General features: G+C 18.9%; 2 protein-coding genes across 2 annotated transcripts in view; one reads left to right on the top strand and one right to left on the bottom strand.

Annotated features, from left to right (window-relative positions):
* Nucleotides 1–2,688, bottom strand: part of l(2)37Cd (general transcription factor IIIC subunit l(2)37Cd) — a 3,857-nt gene extending 1,169 nt beyond the window's left edge. Inside the window, exons 1-5 of the mRNA XM_012492969.3 lie at nt 2,102–2,688; nt 1,785–1,958; nt 1,063–1,630; nt 351–914; nt 74–282 (exon numbers count right to left, since the gene is read on the bottom strand). Of these exons, the coding sequence (XP_012348423.1) occupies nt 74–282; nt 351–914; nt 1,063–1,630; nt 1,785–1,958; nt 2,102–2,245 (1,659 nt within the window). The 5' untranslated portion in view covers nt 2,246–2,688. The remainder of the gene's footprint in view (nt 1–73; nt 283–350; nt 915–1,062; nt 1,631–1,784; nt 1,959–2,101) is intronic.
* A 1,052-nt stretch (nt 2,689–3,740) lies between these two features.
* On the top strand, nt 3,741–12,984 carry LOC100867501 (E3 ubiquitin-protein ligase MARCHF3). Its single transcript, XM_003698137.4, has 4 exons — nt 3,741–3,900; nt 7,576–7,739; nt 9,480–9,706; nt 12,008–12,984. The coding sequence occupies exons 1-4, from the start codon at nt 3,750–3,752 to the stop codon at nt 12,108–12,110; spliced, it is 645 nt and encodes a 214-aa protein (XP_003698185.1). The 5' UTR covers nt 3,741–3,749; the 3' UTR covers nt 12,111–12,984.
* The last annotated feature ends 8,259 nt before the right edge of the window (nt 12,985–21,243 follow it).

Consider the following 21,243-nt stretch of genomic DNA (forward strand, 5'->3'; position numbering starts at 1 on the left):
CTATAAAAAAAATCTCTAATTTAAAATATAAAATGTACAAATAATTCACAAAAATAATAAAATTATAATAAACCTGATAAAACATTTGTCTTGAAGGAGGTATTGTTCCTTCTCGATAAATATACACATTTTCATGTAAATCCTGTTCTTTTTTAGAATTTTGTTCTTGACTTGGAGTTGTGTTTTGCACAATTGTTTTTTGTTTTGAAACTGGTGTTGATTTATATGGTAATGTATATTCTGAATAATTTCTTTTACATTTAACAGTTGATGTCAAACCATCTAAATAAAGTAAACAACAAAGTAATTAAAGTTATCATATTACTAATAGTAATATTTGAAAAACTTACGCATAGCTCTCACTCTATAATCTAAAATTTGATATATTCTCGCAGAAATGTCATTTCTTGGATCATATCCCAATTTTACCCATAGAATTTTCCATGGACCATTTACAAAGTAATATGACACTGCAGGCAATAAAATTTTTAATTGTTGAGAAGAAAATTTAGTTTTATACATAATTGCATTCTTTGACCAAATTGGTCGTTCCTCAAAAATTTGACGTATCTGTTCAAAATGTACATTTTGAATAAATTTGACTTTCATGGCAGTTTCTATGCCTGTTGGTGGTTTAGAAGGAACTTCTTGTGTTGAAAAATCAACAAAATTCAAAAATCCCGCTCGTCTTTTTCTAGTTTTTTCTGGAGATGAATTTACTTCAGTTTTTGGTATATATTGTTGTACTGTGTCCATTCTGCTGAATGCAGCTGGTGGTAAGAAGTAAGGCACATCATTCTTTAACCAAGAATAATGTGGCATATTACTGGGATAAATTTTGTCATATATACATTCTAATTTTTTTGGATCTTCCTTGCTTTGAGTTATAGGTAAATATTGAAAATCACAAAGATCTGAAAAATATTATATTATATAGAAAATATTCAGAATATATAAATATTATATTAATATATATTCTTAAATACATTATGAAAATATTTCAATAAATTAAATTCATTCTTAAATGTAATACTGTTATATAATATATTATATAATACTTACTCGTAAATTTAAATTCTGTTTCAACTCGACCTAAAATTTGTAATTTTGGGAGTTCATAATCTTTATCTTCTGAAAGATCTTCATATTTATTACGATCAAATGTTGGTGATATATTTTTTTTACATTTTGATAAATTTATATCATTTGTATCTAAAGATAGATCTTCTAATTCTTTAATATTTTCACAATATAAATTCTCATGAGAAGGACCAGGTACAGCATCATCTAATATATTAAAGCTGCAATTTTGTACTTGATCAATTAATTTAGTCATAACTTGATCTTGTTGATCTTTATTATTGCATTGAAATGCATTTTGAGTTTCTGATAAGTTCATTTTATCTACATTATTTTCAGTACTTTTATTATCATCAATCATAGAATTATTTGTTGATTGTTTCTTTGTTTGTTTGGCTTCATCTTCTTCTAATTTTTTTATTCTAGATTTTTTAATTCTAACTCTAAGCAAGAAACCATTAGTTTTATGTCTGTCAGCACAAGTTGGCTTACAATAAATATCATCTGGTCTAAATCTTAATTCTAAACGTCGATTTGGAGTATTCACTGCCTAAAATATATGTATATACATATAATGAATTAAATAATTAACAATTATAATATATAAGTATTATATACAAATAATAATAATTATAATTATATTACAAATGTTAAAAATTGAATAAAAATGTTATTTTACAATCTTCTATAAGGAAATAACATACCGTTGATATACTTTGAAGACCACCTAAAGTTTCTATAGCTCTGTCTGGATTAATAACATTTCCAGGATATTTAACACAAATAAACTTTTTATCAAATCTATGGCCTCCAGGAAGTATTGGTCCCACATACTCATTTTCAGGATGATTATCTTCTTTATCTTGATTTTTTTCTGCCTATATGAAATTTATAATGAATTAAATCTTCTTTATTCTTACAAAATATAATGTTTAAGTTATTTAAAAATAAATCTTATTAATAAAAGAAGAAATATATTAATAATAAAAGAATTAAACATAAAATATTAATTTAATTTTACATTTTCATCGTTATTTCTTTCTGAAATATCACAATAGGAATCATCGCTATCAATTTTTTTTTCATAATTATCGATCTTAAAATCTTCATCTTTTTCATTTTGTATTTCAAAATTTTCGTCATTAGTATCACTTGATGTACTCATGTTACTTTTTTATATCGAATTTTTTAAGTTAAAAATATATGTGTATATCTTTTTAAAAGATAAATTTTCATTAATAATAAATCAGTACCACAGATACCATGGTAATGACAATATCATAATGACATTAACATAGATTGATGTATCTATGTAAACTATTAAATTATTTTATATTTTATTATAAAATAAAATTGTATTTTCATTTATCTTTTTTTGGCATATTTTTTGAGTTTAATAAACTCATATTATACTTGTTTATATTTAAATATTAATAATTATATATTGAAAAATTATTACATTTTAAACATTTTATATTTTATAAAATAATAACGCACAATCTAGTGAATATCACGTTCACACTTCTTTCTTTATTTTTGAGGTTAGATTCACAATGAACTTGATCATTTTAGGTTAGATATATATCACGTGGATTATTTGAATTCTCTAACTATAGATTTTAGAAATTTTAGAAATTTAATTTTGAAAAAAGAAATTTTTTTAATTTTCTTTTACACAAGATTGTATAATATGTAAAAAATATATATTTTTTTAAATATTATTTAAAAAATGACATTTTATAAATAATTGTACATATTTATATAATATAAATTTTCAATTTGTAAAATTAAATATATGTCAACAATAAAGTTAAAATTAAAAAGCATTTTTATAATTTTAATATATATATATATATATCATATCTTATCATCACATCTATCATCTATTATCTTTTTAATGGATTTTAAAAATAAATTTTAAATTTAAAATAAAATATAATTTAATATTCATTACAATTATTAATAAAATTATTTATATTAAGAAATGATTTTCTTATTATTAAAGAAAAAAAAGAATATATATATTACATACAATAAAATATCAATATAGATATAATAAAATGTATCGAACTAATATAAAATATATAAATAAATAAAGAAAATAAAAGAAAAAATAATAATACAATATAATAATATATAAGAAACAAATAATAATAAATAATAATTTATTTGATAATCTTAAATTTGTTGTAAGATTATAAATAATATATGAAAATAATAAATAAGTTATTTCACAATATATTAGATTAATACCTCAACCCTTGTATTTTTAAACAATATTATGCAAAATATATGCTTTCTTCATTAACAGTAAATTTATTTGAAAATAAAACAATAACAATATATTTATACAATTGCTATCACAATTGTTTCTATTTCATTAGAATAAATAAAATATAAATATTCAAAATTAATATTCTAACAGCTTGTTTCATTGTTATAAATCGGGATTTCCTAACACGGTTAATTCTTATAAGAATCAAAACATTTCAATGATTACGTCCAAAATGAAAACATCGATTTGATCGATGATCGAAGTTCGACTTTTGATTTCTGTGACAAAGCAACCGGTTAATTTCATCTGGACGAGGCTACATCGACGTCCGGCAACGAACGTATAGCCGGCGATAATTCCTCGATAATAGCTCGATAACGGGTCTCATTGTCCCATGGAATTTCAGCAGAACAGTGCAACAACGGCGGTGTTCGGGAACGCCGCGACAATCAACACGCCGAAAATCTCCTCGCCTTTGTATCGACGCAATATGACACCGGATAAACGAAGTCCCGGTTCTGTTTGTTGTCGAATCTGTCATGAAGGTACGCCTGACAATTTCTATTTTATTTTTAATCTTACTTTATCTTTTTTTATATTTTTAAATATATAAATTATGCAACTCGATCTTTAATTTTTTAATTAATATGGAATTAAGGAAATTAATAATGAGAATACATATTAAGTTTTTAATATATTAACATAAATAACATATTTGAAGATTATTCTAATTCATTTTTCATAAAACATATATTATGTGCTTTTTAATAAATAATATATAATGTATTAAACTATGACTGTTTAGTCTATTCGTGAATTAAATTATTTTGTAATTTAAGTGATTAATGATAATTATGTATGAAATATATTATGTACATTTATAAATCGAAAGAAAAGTATCTTTATGATTTAAATTAAAAAGTTCAAGAAATGAATTATATGCAAAATGCTAACATATAAAATAATCCTATATGATCAGAAAAAATAATAAGAGAACTGAATATATAAACTGAAATCTGAAAGACTTTTAAAAAGTAATATATATTATTTCAATGTGACTTTGAATATGATTTTATGTTGTATTTGAAAATTGCTTCTATCATTTCTATTTTTAATGTAGCATCTACCTTTCAGGAAATAATATATACAAAATATATCAAATAAATCAAAATATTTTATAAGTCAAAACGAAATATTTCGTATATCACATGATATTATATGATTAAAAATAACATTAGAATTAAATAAAATAATATTTTTATAAAACATTTAAAAGAATTTCTTTATTTCTATGTGACAATTAATGATTAGTTTCGTGATTAATAAAAAAGTTTGAAAATAATGATTTATAATAATATACACTTGCTGTGACAATTTTATCATAATTTATTGCTTTTCATTACAAATTTATACTAAAATTTTTATATAATAAATTCAAGAATAAAACTATATGTGTACAATAATAAAAAAATAATTTTAATAAATTATATAATGTAACAATAATTAATTTAGAATTTATCGATATATTTGATATATTTAGCAGATAAGAAATGATACGATAAATTTATTAAAAAATTACTAACATTAACATATTATATCGATTTTATTTTCTTATTTACTTATTCTTATTACTTATTCTTTATTATCGATAAATATTTTCTGTATGCTACTTAATTTTTAAAATAATTTGATATGTATATAATTGATGGAATATATTAAAATCTTTTTATAAGAAACAATAAAAAAATGATATATAATTATAATAATTATAATAATACCTTATAATTAAAATTTTATATACATCAGTATTATTTTAAATATATTAAAATACTATTATTTTTATTACCATTATCTTATTATTTTATTTTTCATTATATTTATATTATAGAATATATATATATATATATATATATATATATATATTTGTGTGTTTCATATATTTATGTAAATATACTATAAAACATTAAAAATTCTATTATATATTTCTATATATTTCTATAAAATTCTATATTTTTAAATTTTTTTATAATAAAATACAAAACAAATTAAAATATATATATTATTTTTTTAAAATATGTACATATTTTTATTTTTTTTTTCAATAAAACAACCTTAAAACAAAATATTAATTATAATTTATTTTATTTATTAACTTATATAAAATATTTACATTAAAAATATTTGTTTTATTACTTTAAAAATAAATATTAAATATTTATTTTTTATTGGAAAACTTTCGTGTAATCTTCGAATTTAATGAATTTATATTATATATAATGATAATTTGATTGTTTATATTTTAACGAGTATACATGTTATATTTTGATCAATTAAATTTTAATTAATAATTACTTAAATTCCCATTTTAAATCGATTGGAGAGTTGATGATACCACAAAGAATCCAATGACGTTTCGAAAGACATTATGAGTCACAATCTGTTACAGCGATGAAACGATAAAAAGCATAGATTACAAATAAACAGTAACATGCAAACTATATGCATGCAAACATATACATATATATACAGAAATATATGTATTTTTATGTTCAAACAAAGAAATATTTTTTTATTTTAATGAAATTTTATTTAAAAACAATTATAATATTATAAATTTTTATTTTACTATATTTTATTGTACTATTATTATACTATTACTATAAATATTATTATTTTATTATAAATTATGTCAATCTTTTTTTTTTTTAAATAATTCTATATGCGATTTTCAATTATCACATTGCTACTTTGCATTTTCTCGATCATTATCTATAAAAATAGATTTTATTTTATTGAAATAATTATTCGAAGAATTTTACTAATTCTCTAATAAACAAAATTTTGATATTATTTTAGATTGAATATATTTGATCCAGAGATTCTTCAAATAATCGTTTAAATAAGATAAATTCGATTTACATGGATGATCGAGTGAATGTAGTGCAGCACGTGATGTGGTTGCAAAGATACGATAATTGAAAACCGGAAATAGAATGATTTAAGTGTTCAAAGAAGAAAGCTATATATGTAAATTTGTTTTATAATAATTTATGATATTTTAATTAATCGAAATAAAAGATATAAATATATAGGATATCTCATTTGAAATTAGTTCTTTGATTTTTATCATTATTTTTTGTTATTATTCACTGTGATAAATGTTTGGATATAAATTGTATGATTACAAAAGATATATATTCTAATATGATTAGTTTTTTATACATGAATATAAGTAAAAGTCATATAAAGATCAACTTTATTTTTTCAAATGGAATTATATGCTTTTTAATTAATTATTTAATATAAGTTAAAAATCTATAAAAAAGTATTAAAGTATTTAAAAATTATTAATTTAAGTGATGTTTTAATTAAAATTTTATAAAAATTATTGTATGAAAGATAAAGAATATGCAAAGTATATATTCGTCTATTCATTCTTTTCTTGTCTTTTACAAAATTAAAATATTTCTTAAACTAATAATTTTTTAACTTTATACTTTTACTTTATATTTATTTATAAAAAATGTTGAATTATATATATTAAAATAATGTATTAAAAATTTGATTCCATTTGAAAAAAACAAAATTCTTTAGCATGTCTTAATCTATAAAAAAATATTAAACATATATTCCTAGAAAATTTGATACAAATTTCTGAACAATTTTCGATTTTTTAAAAATCGATTTCGATATTTAAAAAACAAAAGATGTTATAAAAATCGATGATGTTTATATATGTATATATAATTATCGAATAATAATTAACATCATACTTATTTTAATATGAATCTATTAAAATATTTAATTATTTTTAATTACAACAGATAAAAAATATTATATTAAAAACAAAATTTATAATTAATAGATATTATTTTTTATTGAATATCATTATTGAATATTTTGAAATTAATTGTAAAAAAAAAAAATTTTATAAAAATATAAAATTTTATATTTTAATTATATAAAATTAATTATATATATATATTAATTATTTAAAATTTTATTTAGAACAAATAATTACAAATAATAATCAATAAATCAATAAAATTACCATTGTATTATTGTAGTATATAATGTATTTAATGTTTTAAATGTATTTTTATAATGGATTAAAATTATTCATATAAATTAATCTATTAATAATAAATAAACAATAATTTATTAAATAAATAAGAGATTATGATGGTTATTGAAATAATAACAAAAAAAATGTTTCATAGATGGAACCGTAGAAGAATTAATAGATCCTTGCGAATGTTCTGGCACATTGGGTCTAATCCATACATGTTGTTTGGAAAAATGGTTGTCCATGTCGAACACGGATCGTTGTGAAATCTGTAAACATTTATTTTCGATACAAAAGAAAAATAAATCATTAACACAGGTAAATTTTTATAAAATATTCGCTTTATTTCTTACAAAGTATCTTTTAGTTCTTAAAAAGTTCTATTTTTCTAAAATTTATTTTTCTAAAATTCTAAAATTTAAATCTAAAAATCTAAATTGTTTATACGATTATATTTCAATCAATCGATTAAAAAATGGTGTTTTTCCTATCGTTTTATAAATTTACAAATTATCCAATTTTTAGTATCCAAGTCTTGATTGTTTGATTCTTAGGTATTAGAATAATAACATTTAAATTTGGAATTTATTTAATTATGTTTGTTTAATTACATATATTATCAGATATTTGTTTAATTTAGATGCGGCATAATGCCGTCTAATGGGATTGCAATTCCTATAATCAAAACCAATATCGCAAATCGTTTATTATTAATGACATTTTAATGTTTAGTAAATATATCATTTTTAAAATCCGTGAAAACATTCAGATGTTAAATTTTCTTTAATGAAGAATTTTGGTCTTTTAACTATATATATATATATATATATACTTAACTGATGTAATATCACAATTCAGTAGTATGATATTGCAAAAATTTTTATGATATTGCAAGAATTTATTAAATATAAGAATATTTAATATTTACCAATATTCATAAATAATATAGAGAAACGTAATTCAAGTTGATTAATATGACAATGAAAAGTCATTATTAGTTATAAAGAATTGTTTATATTGATATTATATTTTTATATTTAATAATATCTTTAAAATATTTTTTTGTGTAAATAATAAATTATAACAAATATCATTATCAGATATCATTTCTAAATACTAAATAAAACTTTTTATCCTAACAATTATAAATATAGTGTATTATTATTATATATCATTAATCTAAAAAGAAACATTGTTTTAAAATAACATAATATTCGATTTTTTAAAATTTTTAAGTCGAATAACGCTTAATAGTCATAAAGATAACTTAGATAATTTAGTTAGATAATTAAAAAAATCTTCCTTTGTTCACTTCATATTGTTCATGCTTACAAGATTTCTAACACATAAAATAATAAAAAGAAATAAAACCTATGAATCATTGACTTATTTAAAACTTTAAATTTTGAATTAAATGTTATCATTTAATTTAAAAAAAAAAGAAATATTAAATGTAACGATATATATTATATTAATGCAATAATGTATTTTTAAATATTGTTAAAAACAATTAACTTGCCATCCAGTTTAAGATTATTTTCTCGTCAAATTTATATAATTTTTATATAATTATACGTAATTTTTATAACTAAAAAAAATTATACAAGATAATAAAAGAAATTATTGAGCTTTATTTATTATTAAATATATATAATAAATATATAACATTTATTATTATAAAATATTTAATTATCCAATAAATAAGATATTTTAAATTTCATGTAAATAAAATATTTTACTAACAAAAATTTTTTCAGAACATTTGCATTTATTTCAGTATATCTTAATAAATAACGAATAATATACATGTAAAAATTTCATGCAATTTGATCTAAGTTTCATAGGATACTCAAAATCGGCGTTTTTTAATTATCAATATTTCTAATAAATACAATTTTTGTAAAAATTATATCGTCCCAGTTATGCCAAAGGAATATATGCAATTCAGTAACTTATATTCTTACTCAAAGATAAAATTTGCGCGTATTCCTCTGGTATAAGGGACAAAAAATCTACACGAAAATAAATATAACTAATTGTAAATACAAATTATTATAGTCTTTCAAACAATGGTGGAGGACTAGGAATATATATGGACCGCAAGGTGTAACTGGTGATATAGTGTGTCTGATAGTACTAACTCCACTTTGTATTGCGGCAACATATTTATGCTCTGTTGGTGCATCCGCTTACAGCAGGCTTGGTTTTTGGGAAGGAACAGGTTTGGCTATTCTTTGTTGCATGTTGGTGACCACTTATTGTTTGTGGTTGATCGTAACTCTCAGGTATGATTTATGCTCTTCATGTAATGAAAGATTATAAAAATAATTGAAACAAATATTAAGATATTCGCTGAAATCTGCAGGTTGCTTGTAATAATTGTTTGTTATAAATTCATATTTCAACTTTTATATAATTTAAAAAGTTTACATCAAAAAGTTTTTCCAAAAATTAAAAAAAAGATATCTATTCACTACAAGATCAAAAAAGTTGAAATGATCGTTTTGCAGTATAACAATATTAAAACTATCTCAAAAAAGAAATAAATTAGAATAATAAATTTATCATTTTCAATTAATATATCATCTATATTATGAATGTTTAATTTATAGATCATGATTCCCAAAAAGAATTGTACTTTCGTAATTTCGTTTATATTTGCGTTTTAAATGTTTAATATAAATAATTATATAAATAAAAATCTCCTAAACTATATTTATTCTTATTTATAATTTTTATATTTCTGTATAAAAATCTTTTTTATATAAAAAATTTTATAATTTATCATTATTGCTTATTTCAATATTAGCTACCCATATATGGAAATATATAATAAATAATAAAAATGACCTAGAATATAATAAATAGAACTATGAATATTTATATAAATTAATATATTACTACAATTATACAATTATATTTCATTATTATAATTATAAAAATGGAAACTAAATATCATAATGAATATTAATTACATATTAATTCATTCTTTAAATATAATGAATATTTTACTTTAGATATTTTATGTGTTTTTGCATTATATGCGTTTTTCAAATTTTATATTTAAATTTTTCGTAAACGTGTAAGCATCCATAATCTATTTATAATTTATCGTGGTTAAAAAAATAATAAAAATTCATCGTATGATAATATATTTGACTATTATTATACATATTTCAAAAATTAATATTTATCTAGATACTATATATATATTCGACTATCATCACTTATTTCGTTTATCTTGTCAGAAGTAAGAAATTAAGTTAACAAATTTTTTTTTATTATATTTTTTTCTTTATTATAATTGCTTCCATTGTAAATGGATTTCAATTTTTGCTAAAATAATGAGAAAATAGTAAAATTATTAAGAAAAAAAAATTAATATAAAACTATTATAATAAACAAAGAATGATGAAGAATCTGTAGAATTTACATAAATAAACATTTCAATATTTTTTCATCATCATAATTAAATATTCTTTTTTAGCGGTAATAAATAATTGTATATCTTGACTGTAAGAAATTCCAAGGTTCGAAAATAAATGTAATAAATATTGATGACTAATATCTTGCACAATTTGTTATCAATAATTATCATCAATAAAAAAGAATGATTATCAAATATCTGTACATATCTTATTCAATTAACTGATATCATTTAATCTAAATTCTAATAGAATAGAAATTTCTTTTGAAAGACACATACAAATATTTTCTATAAATACATATATTAAACAATAATCATTGTTGAATATATCATTGAAGTAGTTCAAAGCACAGTATAATGTATAATATATGAAAAATGTATATGTAGGATACACAAATAATTATAAAAAAATTTTATTTATAACATATCTTATTTTTCATATTGATTGTATTAATATATTTTATTCTTTGTCATTGATATTATCTTACACAGACTAATATATTCGCTAGATACTTTTTCGATTTTAAAGATGAACATAAAAATTGATATAAGAATGGCGGTTGAGATTAATTCATTAAGTTATAATCGATATATAATTATCATAATCAATATAATTATAATCAAAAGAGAGATAAAGTGAGATAGTTTTATCTTTTTGTTGTACTACCTCTCTATCTATCTTTGCCTACTTCATTTAACATTATCTAATGCAAATTTCATTTACTTATAATTTAATAAATAAGATAAAATCAATAGTTCTAAATCGAAAATGTCCTATGAATATATTAATATTTTGTATTATAAAAAATACCTCTTTATCTAAAAATCTCATATCTTCTTTTTAATTTAATTATTGAAAATTTTATTGTACTTTTATTTTATTTGAAAAAGAAAATAATGATCTAATCGAATGCTTTCTAAATCTAATTAAATTGAATTAAATCTATTACAAATAGTTATAGAAGTAAGTAAATATACATTTTATATAGATATTCTATGGATTATAAATTATTTAGTAGATACATTTTTCAAAATAAAATCAATTTTAGGTAATAAATGAAAATATAAAATATAAAATAATATTTTACGAAATGTGTATATTTTAAAATGATATAAAAATAAAATTAATTTTAATTTGAATTTAAACTTGTGTTTTCAGGTTTCATTTTAAGTCGTGGCAACAATGGCGTAGAAGAAATCAAGATGTTAAGTTAATAGTAAAACATAAAGTCCGTGGATTTTCGAATTTTCAAATTATTTAAATAATAAACATTAAAATATAATTTAGATCTTTTAAAAAGATTATATAATTTAGATTTTGAAAAAAAAACGAGTCGACTATAAAAAATTTTTAATAGTTTTTATTGAAAAACTATTAAATCCTTCAAAAGTTGTAATTCATTATATATTTGTTATATTATGTATTATGTATTAATTTTAAAAAGATCTTATCTTATACTGTTCTTGAAATAATTTTTCTGGAAATTATTAAAGATTTCGTCGACCCAACATCGAATCGAATATTACTATTATAAATAAAAATATACTATTAAGGATATAGATATATTCTGGTCGAATCTGTGATTCAACAATTCAATTTTGCATATTATCGTGTTAAAATACGGAATAATTTTATTTAAAACAAATTTATCAACCTCATGAATGCGCTAATATTGTAAATCGTCATTGCCCGATATTAATAAGTGCTCAAATAATGAAGTACCTGAACCAAGAGATAAAGCATAATTTTATTGATAACTTAAAAAGTCTATTTACACATTTCTTGAAATTTAAAAATCGAATGAAAATCTGTTTACTAATCTTTAGAAGTTTAAATACTTATAAAAAATATTTGATTATATTCAAATTTCAAGGAATTTTCAGGAATAATATTTATGTACTTAAAAAATGCTTTTCTCTTATGTGATATTGATATATTTACTTTTTTTATGTTAAGTTGAAAAGAAATAACAAAATGTGGCTAAGAACAATTTCACATATGCATTCTATCTTATCTTTGTACCAAGATTATTTAATTAATAATGATATACTAGAGTTATAATAATTTATTTTTATCCATCATTAGTGGCGAGAGTTAAACTTTATCTTTCATATAGAACATCCTAACTCAGTAAATTGCGTACAATTTTTTATACATTTTTATTTTTTTAAAAATGAATGCAAGAAAGTTTTTGATACCGATATATTTTTTTGTAATTAAATATTAAAAATTTCTAATGATACAATAAAAAATAATGTAAATTTTTATACAACATTTTAAAAAAACATTTATTTATTTAGTATTCAATTGTAATTTGTCCAACATATTGAAAAATATTGTATCAATTGTGAATTTTTTTTACAATAATTTAATTTACAATAATATTAATAATATAGAAATTCTAATAAAATTATAATATATAAATATAAATTTGTTAAAAATTTGTTTGTTAAAATATTGAAACAAAATAATATTACATTTGTAATTATTCTTATAATTTACCTATTTACCTATTATCTATAAATATTGTTCAATTTGTATTGTACAATTGATAATTAAAATCTGTTGAAATTATAGATAATGAACAAGAATCAAAAAAATTATTTATCTTATTATTTATCTTATACCTAAATAAATAACTTAATTATATAAAAAAAAAATTTATTCAAATTCATCACATTTATTTTTAGATATAATAATTTAAAAAAAAATTTATAACAAAATTGATTATAATGTATAATATCATTTAATACAAATTTTTCATAATAGATATAAATTAGAAATCAGAAAATTAAAAAATTATTTACAACATAGAAATTTATGCATTTTTTTTTTTTTTAGATATATATTTACAATTAGTTCCTTTAAGAATAAAGTAAAATTTTTAATGTTAAGCAAAATAATTATAGATTTTCACTTGACATTAACGTAGTACTTAAAACAAAATTAATTTTATGTATTTACAATAATTTAAAAAATGAATATAATTCATAAAAATCTAATAAAAGTTATTATACGGAAATAACATTGTTACATAAATATAGATTATTCAATTAAATTATAAATTCGAATATAAATTATTATAACGAAAATAAATCATTTCACTTTGTAGAATAAATAATTATATATCGAAAGAATTATTATTAAATTGTATTAAAATTTATAATTTTTATTACAATATAAGAATATTTAATTCTTTTTATTAAAATTAAACAAACTACTTAACTTAGTTTCATAAGATTAGGTGAAAAAAATTTTTGAAAAATTAAAAAAAAAATGTAATCGTTGATTAATCATGTTGTTAACAAATGTACTAAAATTATATAGAATTAATGTTAAAAAAGAGTAGAACTTCTTAGAAACTATAACCAATTTTTATTCAATTGACCTTCAACTTTCTAAGAAACTCATATATGGAAATCGTGGGAACAGTTTAACAAGCTTTAATACATAAAAAATAAATTTAATGTGACTAATCGTTTATTATGACGTGGTACATATATATATATATAGAAATATTAAAAGAAAAAAAAATTAATGTAAAAACACATGATAATATCAAAAAAAAAATTTTTTTAATTAAATTTTATATAATTTGTAATATTTTTACTTATTATTGTATTAGTTTAATTGAAAATTTCAATGAAATTAATTAGCATGATTGAAAGATCAAAATATTCTATTTTTAATATTAGTTTTTTTTTATATGTAAAAATTTATAAAATTTAATAAAAATAAAATATTAAAATAAAAAATAAAAATTTCTTTATATATGAAATTTTAACTGAATTAATATAAATTAGATTAATAATTTTTAATATTTAATATCATATCAATCTAATTTATGTCAATTTTAAAAGATCATGAATATTTCTGTGATATTGGAAACGAGGAAATATAATATAAATATTTTCCGTACTTCTTAAAATTTGCATATGAATATCGATCTTCACAGTCGAATATTATAAAGAAATTATTATAATTATATTATAAATAATATTATAATATTATAAATATTATAAAGAAAAAGAAGAAAATATCAAAGATATTAAATAAATATAAAATTAAAATAATATTAAAAAATAGGGAGAAATTCTTAAATAAATATTAATAATTAAAAAATGAAATTATAATTAATATAGGAATATATAAAAGTATTGATGAAACAATTTAGATATACTGTGAAATGTGTATTAGTCTCCAAAATATATAGCAATAAAATAATAATATTACACAAATAATATTTAAAAAAGTTTTCAATCGTAGAATAGATTATTATTTTTTTTATTAAATATCTTATAATTATATAAAAATATAAAACTATTCAAATTAGAAAATTATTCAGTATTTATATATATTATAATAAATATATTATAATTAAAATTAAAATCTGAATAATTGTCCTTAAGTAATAATCTTTATTCTAATAATACTCGAAAAAATATTATTTAATAATAAAATTATAATACGTAATAATATTAAAAAAGCGTAATTTAAATTCTTAAAAATTTTGCTATTTCAATTAGTAACTATTCGATTTTTATAAATATTTGATAATTTAACAAATATTATATTCATAATTCATATATTATTATTAATAAATATCCTTATAACAATCGAATAATGAAGTAACGCATCAACAACGTCACATTCGATTTATGTTAAAAGTTGCTTATTTCTTGTCAATGAAATGTCAATAATCATGTTATACATTAACATTAGATTAAATTAATTAATAATTATTGTTTCATTTGAAAAGAGAAATAAAATGAATAATCAATCTCATCGAATCATAAAATGATAATTTTATTGATCCTATACTTTTCAGATATATATAATTTATGTTTACTAATATATATTTCAAGATATATGCCAAGAATATAAACTTCTAAAAAAAAATTTCAAAAAAAATTTAAACGTAAGACATATCAAATAAATAGATAGAGCCAAATATGAATAAAAAATATTTATATTCAATTTTTCAAATATTTAATTTATTTTTTCATTTTTTAAATTTTCAGTTGTCAAAAATGAATAATAATATTAAGTCCAAAATTTTTTATTTTTATGTAATATCAACAATATTCAACAGAATGATGGAATTAAAAAAAATGATTAATTTTTGTCAATAAAATAGACAATTTATTGATACATAATTATTTTATCAATTAGAAAATTTTCTATTTAATATAAAATATAGACAGAATTAAATATGCAATTTTATTGAGTAAAATAATATAAAATTTGTTTTTTCATATTAGCTGTATGTATATATTGTAGAATGTAAATTTATATTACATAATATATCTAAAAAATTTAGATAAATTTTTTTCCGATGATAAATTTTATTAAAATAATATCACGATTAATCATTCATTTTTTAACGAACATTTTTTTAGAGCATTTTAAAAATTTCTGAAATAGTTTTGATATTTTGTTGGTGATTTTATGTATAATTTTTATTTGAAAAATCTATTAAGTTAATTATGGTATACATATTGTATACTTTACATAGTCTTTACACGGTATTTTGATGTCTCTTCTGATTTTATATTTGACATTCAAATGAACATTTAATGTGAATATTTAATGTTTAGAAAATTATATCTTATGAAGCGAAACGGAATAAAAATTAGTAAATACTAACAATGCTAATATTGTGAACGTAACATAACATTCAATTTACAATTTTATTTCTTAACATGAATTAAAAAATCAATTAATAAATCAAGTAATAAAATAATAGTGAAAATAAATCATTTATAAATAAGTAATTAAATTTAAGTGATTTATTTAAATTAAAGTAAAATGAAATAAATTAAAGTAGACTAAAATAATTTAAGTTAAGTAAATTTAATATTTAAATTAATAAATGTATTTAAATTAAACATTACTAAAAACATTAAAATAAATTAAATTAATTTTGTATTTTATATATTTGTAATAAATTTTAATTTAACTAATTTTGTTCTAAATTTTATATATGATTTTAGCATATGAAAAGATCGAATATTTTCACATTTTTTAGAAATATCTTCTCTTTTCTATAGAAATTAGAAATAGAAATATAAATTAATAACTACCCAATTATTTTTACAAAGAAAAGTTTTTAGTTTTATCTAAAGTTCTTTCTTATTCTTTAATTTTTTGTTAATATATAATTATATATTTGACTATAAATCTATATATCTATATAATCGAATACTCATAAAAATATGAGAATAAATTATTGAAAAAAATTATGATTATGTCATTTTGTTCATATTTTGTTTATATCAATGTATTCTACGTGAAGTGTTACAATTTTGTACAGACAAGATTTTTTCACTATTAAAAAATAATTATACATTTTAATCTTTTTATTCCATCTTAATATAATATTTTCTTAAATTTTAATCCTAATCCTATATATTTTAATCCTAAGATTGGATAACAAAACTGAAAAAATTTGATTTTAATAATTTTTTCTCATTCTTTTAAAACGATTCTTAAAGAATCGCTTGAGAAAACAACCATCTAATCCATAAATCTTTCTCATAGATTTTAGAAATTTCAAAGACTTAAAATCGATTTGACATAATATAAAAAATAAAAAGAGGGATAGAAAAAAAAAAGAACGAAAAGGAAACAATAGAAAAGCTTGGTAAATCGTATTTCAGGGGAGTGACTCGTTGTCACGGAGATGATGCATGTCATTGGAAAACGGGCGTGGTTACCTAAACGATTCTTACCTTGTAAGAATTATGCATGGAGGTATGAGAGTAAAGCAGCTGTATCGTGGATATGTAAATAATTTAATCAGCGTCAACGGTATACTGGCATTTTCCAACTTGTATGCTTGAACGCTTTCATCGTTTTCGTTCAAGAAATGAAGAAGGATCGTTGATTATAGCTCATTTGACTAACGAATTATGCAAACATACTAGGATAAAGTCTTGTAAAAGAAGTAGTTTCTTTCTAATATATAGACTCGGATTTATGATGACTGTAATTTATGCTATATTCGATGAAAAATTGTTAATTTATTATTATCGAAAAGAAAGATTTGCAAGAAAGAAATTCATTTTTATAATTAATTTTTTTAATTCTCAAAGTATGATGATTGAGTCAAAAGTAACCTATAAATTCAAACTTATCTGATTCTCTTCATTCCTAACTGCTAAGTGAGTTGGTATTAAAAATAATCCAAAAAAGATCCAATAACTAATCCACTTAATTGTTAATTATTTATTCTTACATCATATCGTCATTGTGCATCATACAGTTTTTATATCAATAACAATGACGTAATAAATAAATAACTGATGGATACCCATTACTATACGTAAATGTATCAGAATCTATATTTTTCAAATTTTATACTGAATTGTCGAAACTGAAACTTCATATTTTAAGTCTATATTTTCATATTATACAATATCTATAAACTTATCGAAGAAAAAAATGATGATGTAGAATCCTGTAGAATAAATTAGAATCCTTTAAAAAAATCAATATTAGCATAATATCTAATTTTATTTATAGTATATTTAGATATAACTCAAAATATATTATTTTATGTATTGCATACAGAAATTATTATATTTATAATTTTTGCAAATTAACTTATACATAATAATATAAATATAATATATATAATAATAAAAGTAATAATGATATTGAGTTTATTAAATTCACTGATGCGCAAAATTGAAAAAAATGTCGATAATTTAGAGAATTCTTAATTCCAATATGATGATTCCATACTCTCAAAGAGATTTCTGATCGATAAAAAAATTGCTTTATATATAATCTATTATATATAAATTTTATATAATTAAATGAGTTTCATGAATTAAATGAATTTCTTTCTAAAATAATGTTCGCATAGTGTGTCATTATATATACCACCAAGTCGAACTTGTATTTCATGTATATGTGTTTGTGCTTCGAATATGTGTGATTAATATGCATAAATAATGCGTGAATGATTAAATATTCAAAAGTATGTAGTATAATTTCCTTTTTGCTTTATTATTTTCTCTCTCACTTTTGTGAGTAAAATTCATATATTGATATTACCATCCAATGGCTATGATATGAAACGAAAGGTTGTATTGTGAAATAGAAAAAGGTCATATTTCCTCAATTACCGACCGTAACACGAACAATTTCGAATCGTATTCTGTAATTCAAAGAGTATGCGGGCTATTTAAAATCCTAATTTAACACATTATAATATCTAATATATTAAATTAATTATTTAATTATCTAATAAATTATAGTTAAACATTGTAAATAAAATTGTTTAAACGAAACAATATTATTGATTTTTAACTTTTCGCATTTTTAATATAATTTCTTAATAATTTATATATTTTTTATTACATAATATTTTGATGTTTTTATATCTATAAAATCTACTGACAAGGTTTATGTAGAAAAATTTAGATCATGTTTTATGTATAATACTGCTAAAAACAATTGATTCAATAAATATGACTTTAATGATAATACATCAGTTAGAGTAATTTACTATCGCAATAAGAAAATGTTTTCACATAGTGACTAGTAATATTAATCGAAAGCAATATACCTATATACATCTTTATATTGCGTATAAATTCTAATAATTATTTTAGAAAAGAAATTCAATCGATAGATAACAAAAATGCAAAATACAACATTCTTCCTATCAATATAACTTTTTACTTTTAAAATAATATAATTTTGGAATTGGGGATTTTAAAAATGAATAATTTTTATATCATATTGCAATATAATAATTGCAATAATATATTAAGAAAAAAGAAATTTGTTTTTAAAAATTTCTTCTTCTATTTCAACCATATTTAACATATTTTTATGTTTTTTTATTTTTGAATTTTAAGAAGAAAGGAATAATCACTAATAACGCAGTAGAAATATGACGCAAGAGTCAGACAGCAGACCACATATTGCAATATTGAATATTTTCTAATTCTAATGTGGTTTTTTTTTTGTTTTAACAAATTGTGTAAAAAAAAAATTCAATATAATGAATATAATGATTAATATATGTAATCAAGTGAATTCATTTATAAAAATTACATCGATTGTATAATAATTATAATTGTATATATTTTTGCTATAAAATTTAGTAAAAATTTTGTTCAATTTTTTTAAATTTAAAATATTAAAAAATAAATGAAATCAAAAAATCTGATTTCAATAATGTTTAACACAAAAAGTTTAAATTAATCTAAGATTGTAATTGGATCATAGACTCAAATGTATTGTTTCTACATTGAACACAGAAATTAATATAGAAATTCAGTTTACTTTCAAGATTTTTTTTTATTGAAATAAATTTTTATTTAAATAATTATTCAAATAAAATTTTTAAACATATTTTTCAAACATATTTTCTATATTATCTTAAATAATATTATTTAATAATTTAATAATATTCTTAAATAATATTATTTAAATAATAATATTGTAATATTATGAATATATGTAAATGATAAATAACTTATTATTTTATTCAATATTTAGATTTCGATTTCATTACTAAAATATAAAGATTCATTTGTCTGCGATGAAATGATTTCTCTATGAGAAATTTTCATTCTTTAAAATTTTTCTTTTATTTAGATAGTTTATTATTTAGTCTTTTATTTAATCTACTTAATAGATAATTACATTATTTAAACCTAAATACATTCAATATATTTTAATTCTCGCTTTTACAATCTGAAATTAAATCTGTTTCTTATACACAAAATATTAATATATTCGTGCGTCATACTTACAGGATCGATTCTAGAGATTGAAATAAACACAAAAATTGAATACGAAAATATCGAATGAAGATTATTCATAAATTATTCATAACTAATATAAAAAAATAATATAATAATATAATTAATGTAATTGAAGTTTATGTTAGATAAAATAAGAAGATGAAGATGAAGTTGAAATGAGAACAAAACAATATTTTTATTTCACTTTATCTAATACAAATTTCAATTGCTATAATAATTTAATAAATAAACGACCTTCTTGTATAGTAACTTGTGTATTTATTTCTCTAGAATAGATATACAGATGTACAAAGATATATATTAACATCATGTGTAATAATTATTTAAATTTAATTTTTGCATCTAACAATTATTTTTTCTTTTTAATTTTTTATTTGTAATGTATAACATATTGTACATAATTATATTTTTGTGATTATTTATCGTTATTTTTTTGTTAAAATTGAAAGATACATTTTTCAGATATACTTTCTTTATATATAAAGATTTAAGAGATCTAGTTTGCAAAATTTGATTTATCTGTTTATAAAATTATATTTGTTATATTTTAAAAATATTTTGATTTTTCATATTAGACTTTAATATATAACTTAATATAGATTTAATAAT

This window comes from Apis florea, unplaced genomic scaffold (genome assembly GCF_048593485.1).
Source record: "Apis florea isolate Af1SG1 unplaced genomic scaffold, ASM4859348v1 contig_3391_pilon, whole genome shotgun sequence".
NCBI lineage: Eukaryota > Metazoa > Arthropoda > Insecta > Hymenoptera > Apidae > Apis > Apis florea.

Excerpts from the sequence above, each read along its gene's own strand:
- LOC100867501 (XM_003698137.4), top strand. The coding sequence starts at position 3,750 with ATGGAATTTCAGCAGAACAGTGCAACAACGGCGGTGTTCGGGAACGCC. Across the intron at positions 3,901-7,575 it reads TTGTCGAATCTGTCATGAAG|ATGGAACCGTAGAAGAATTA; the intron begins GTACGCCTGACA and ends AATGTTTCATAG. Across the intron at positions 9,707-12,007 it reads TGGTTGATCGTAACTCTCAG|GTTTCATTTTAAGTCGTGGC; the intron begins GTATGATTTATG and ends TTGTGTTTTCAG.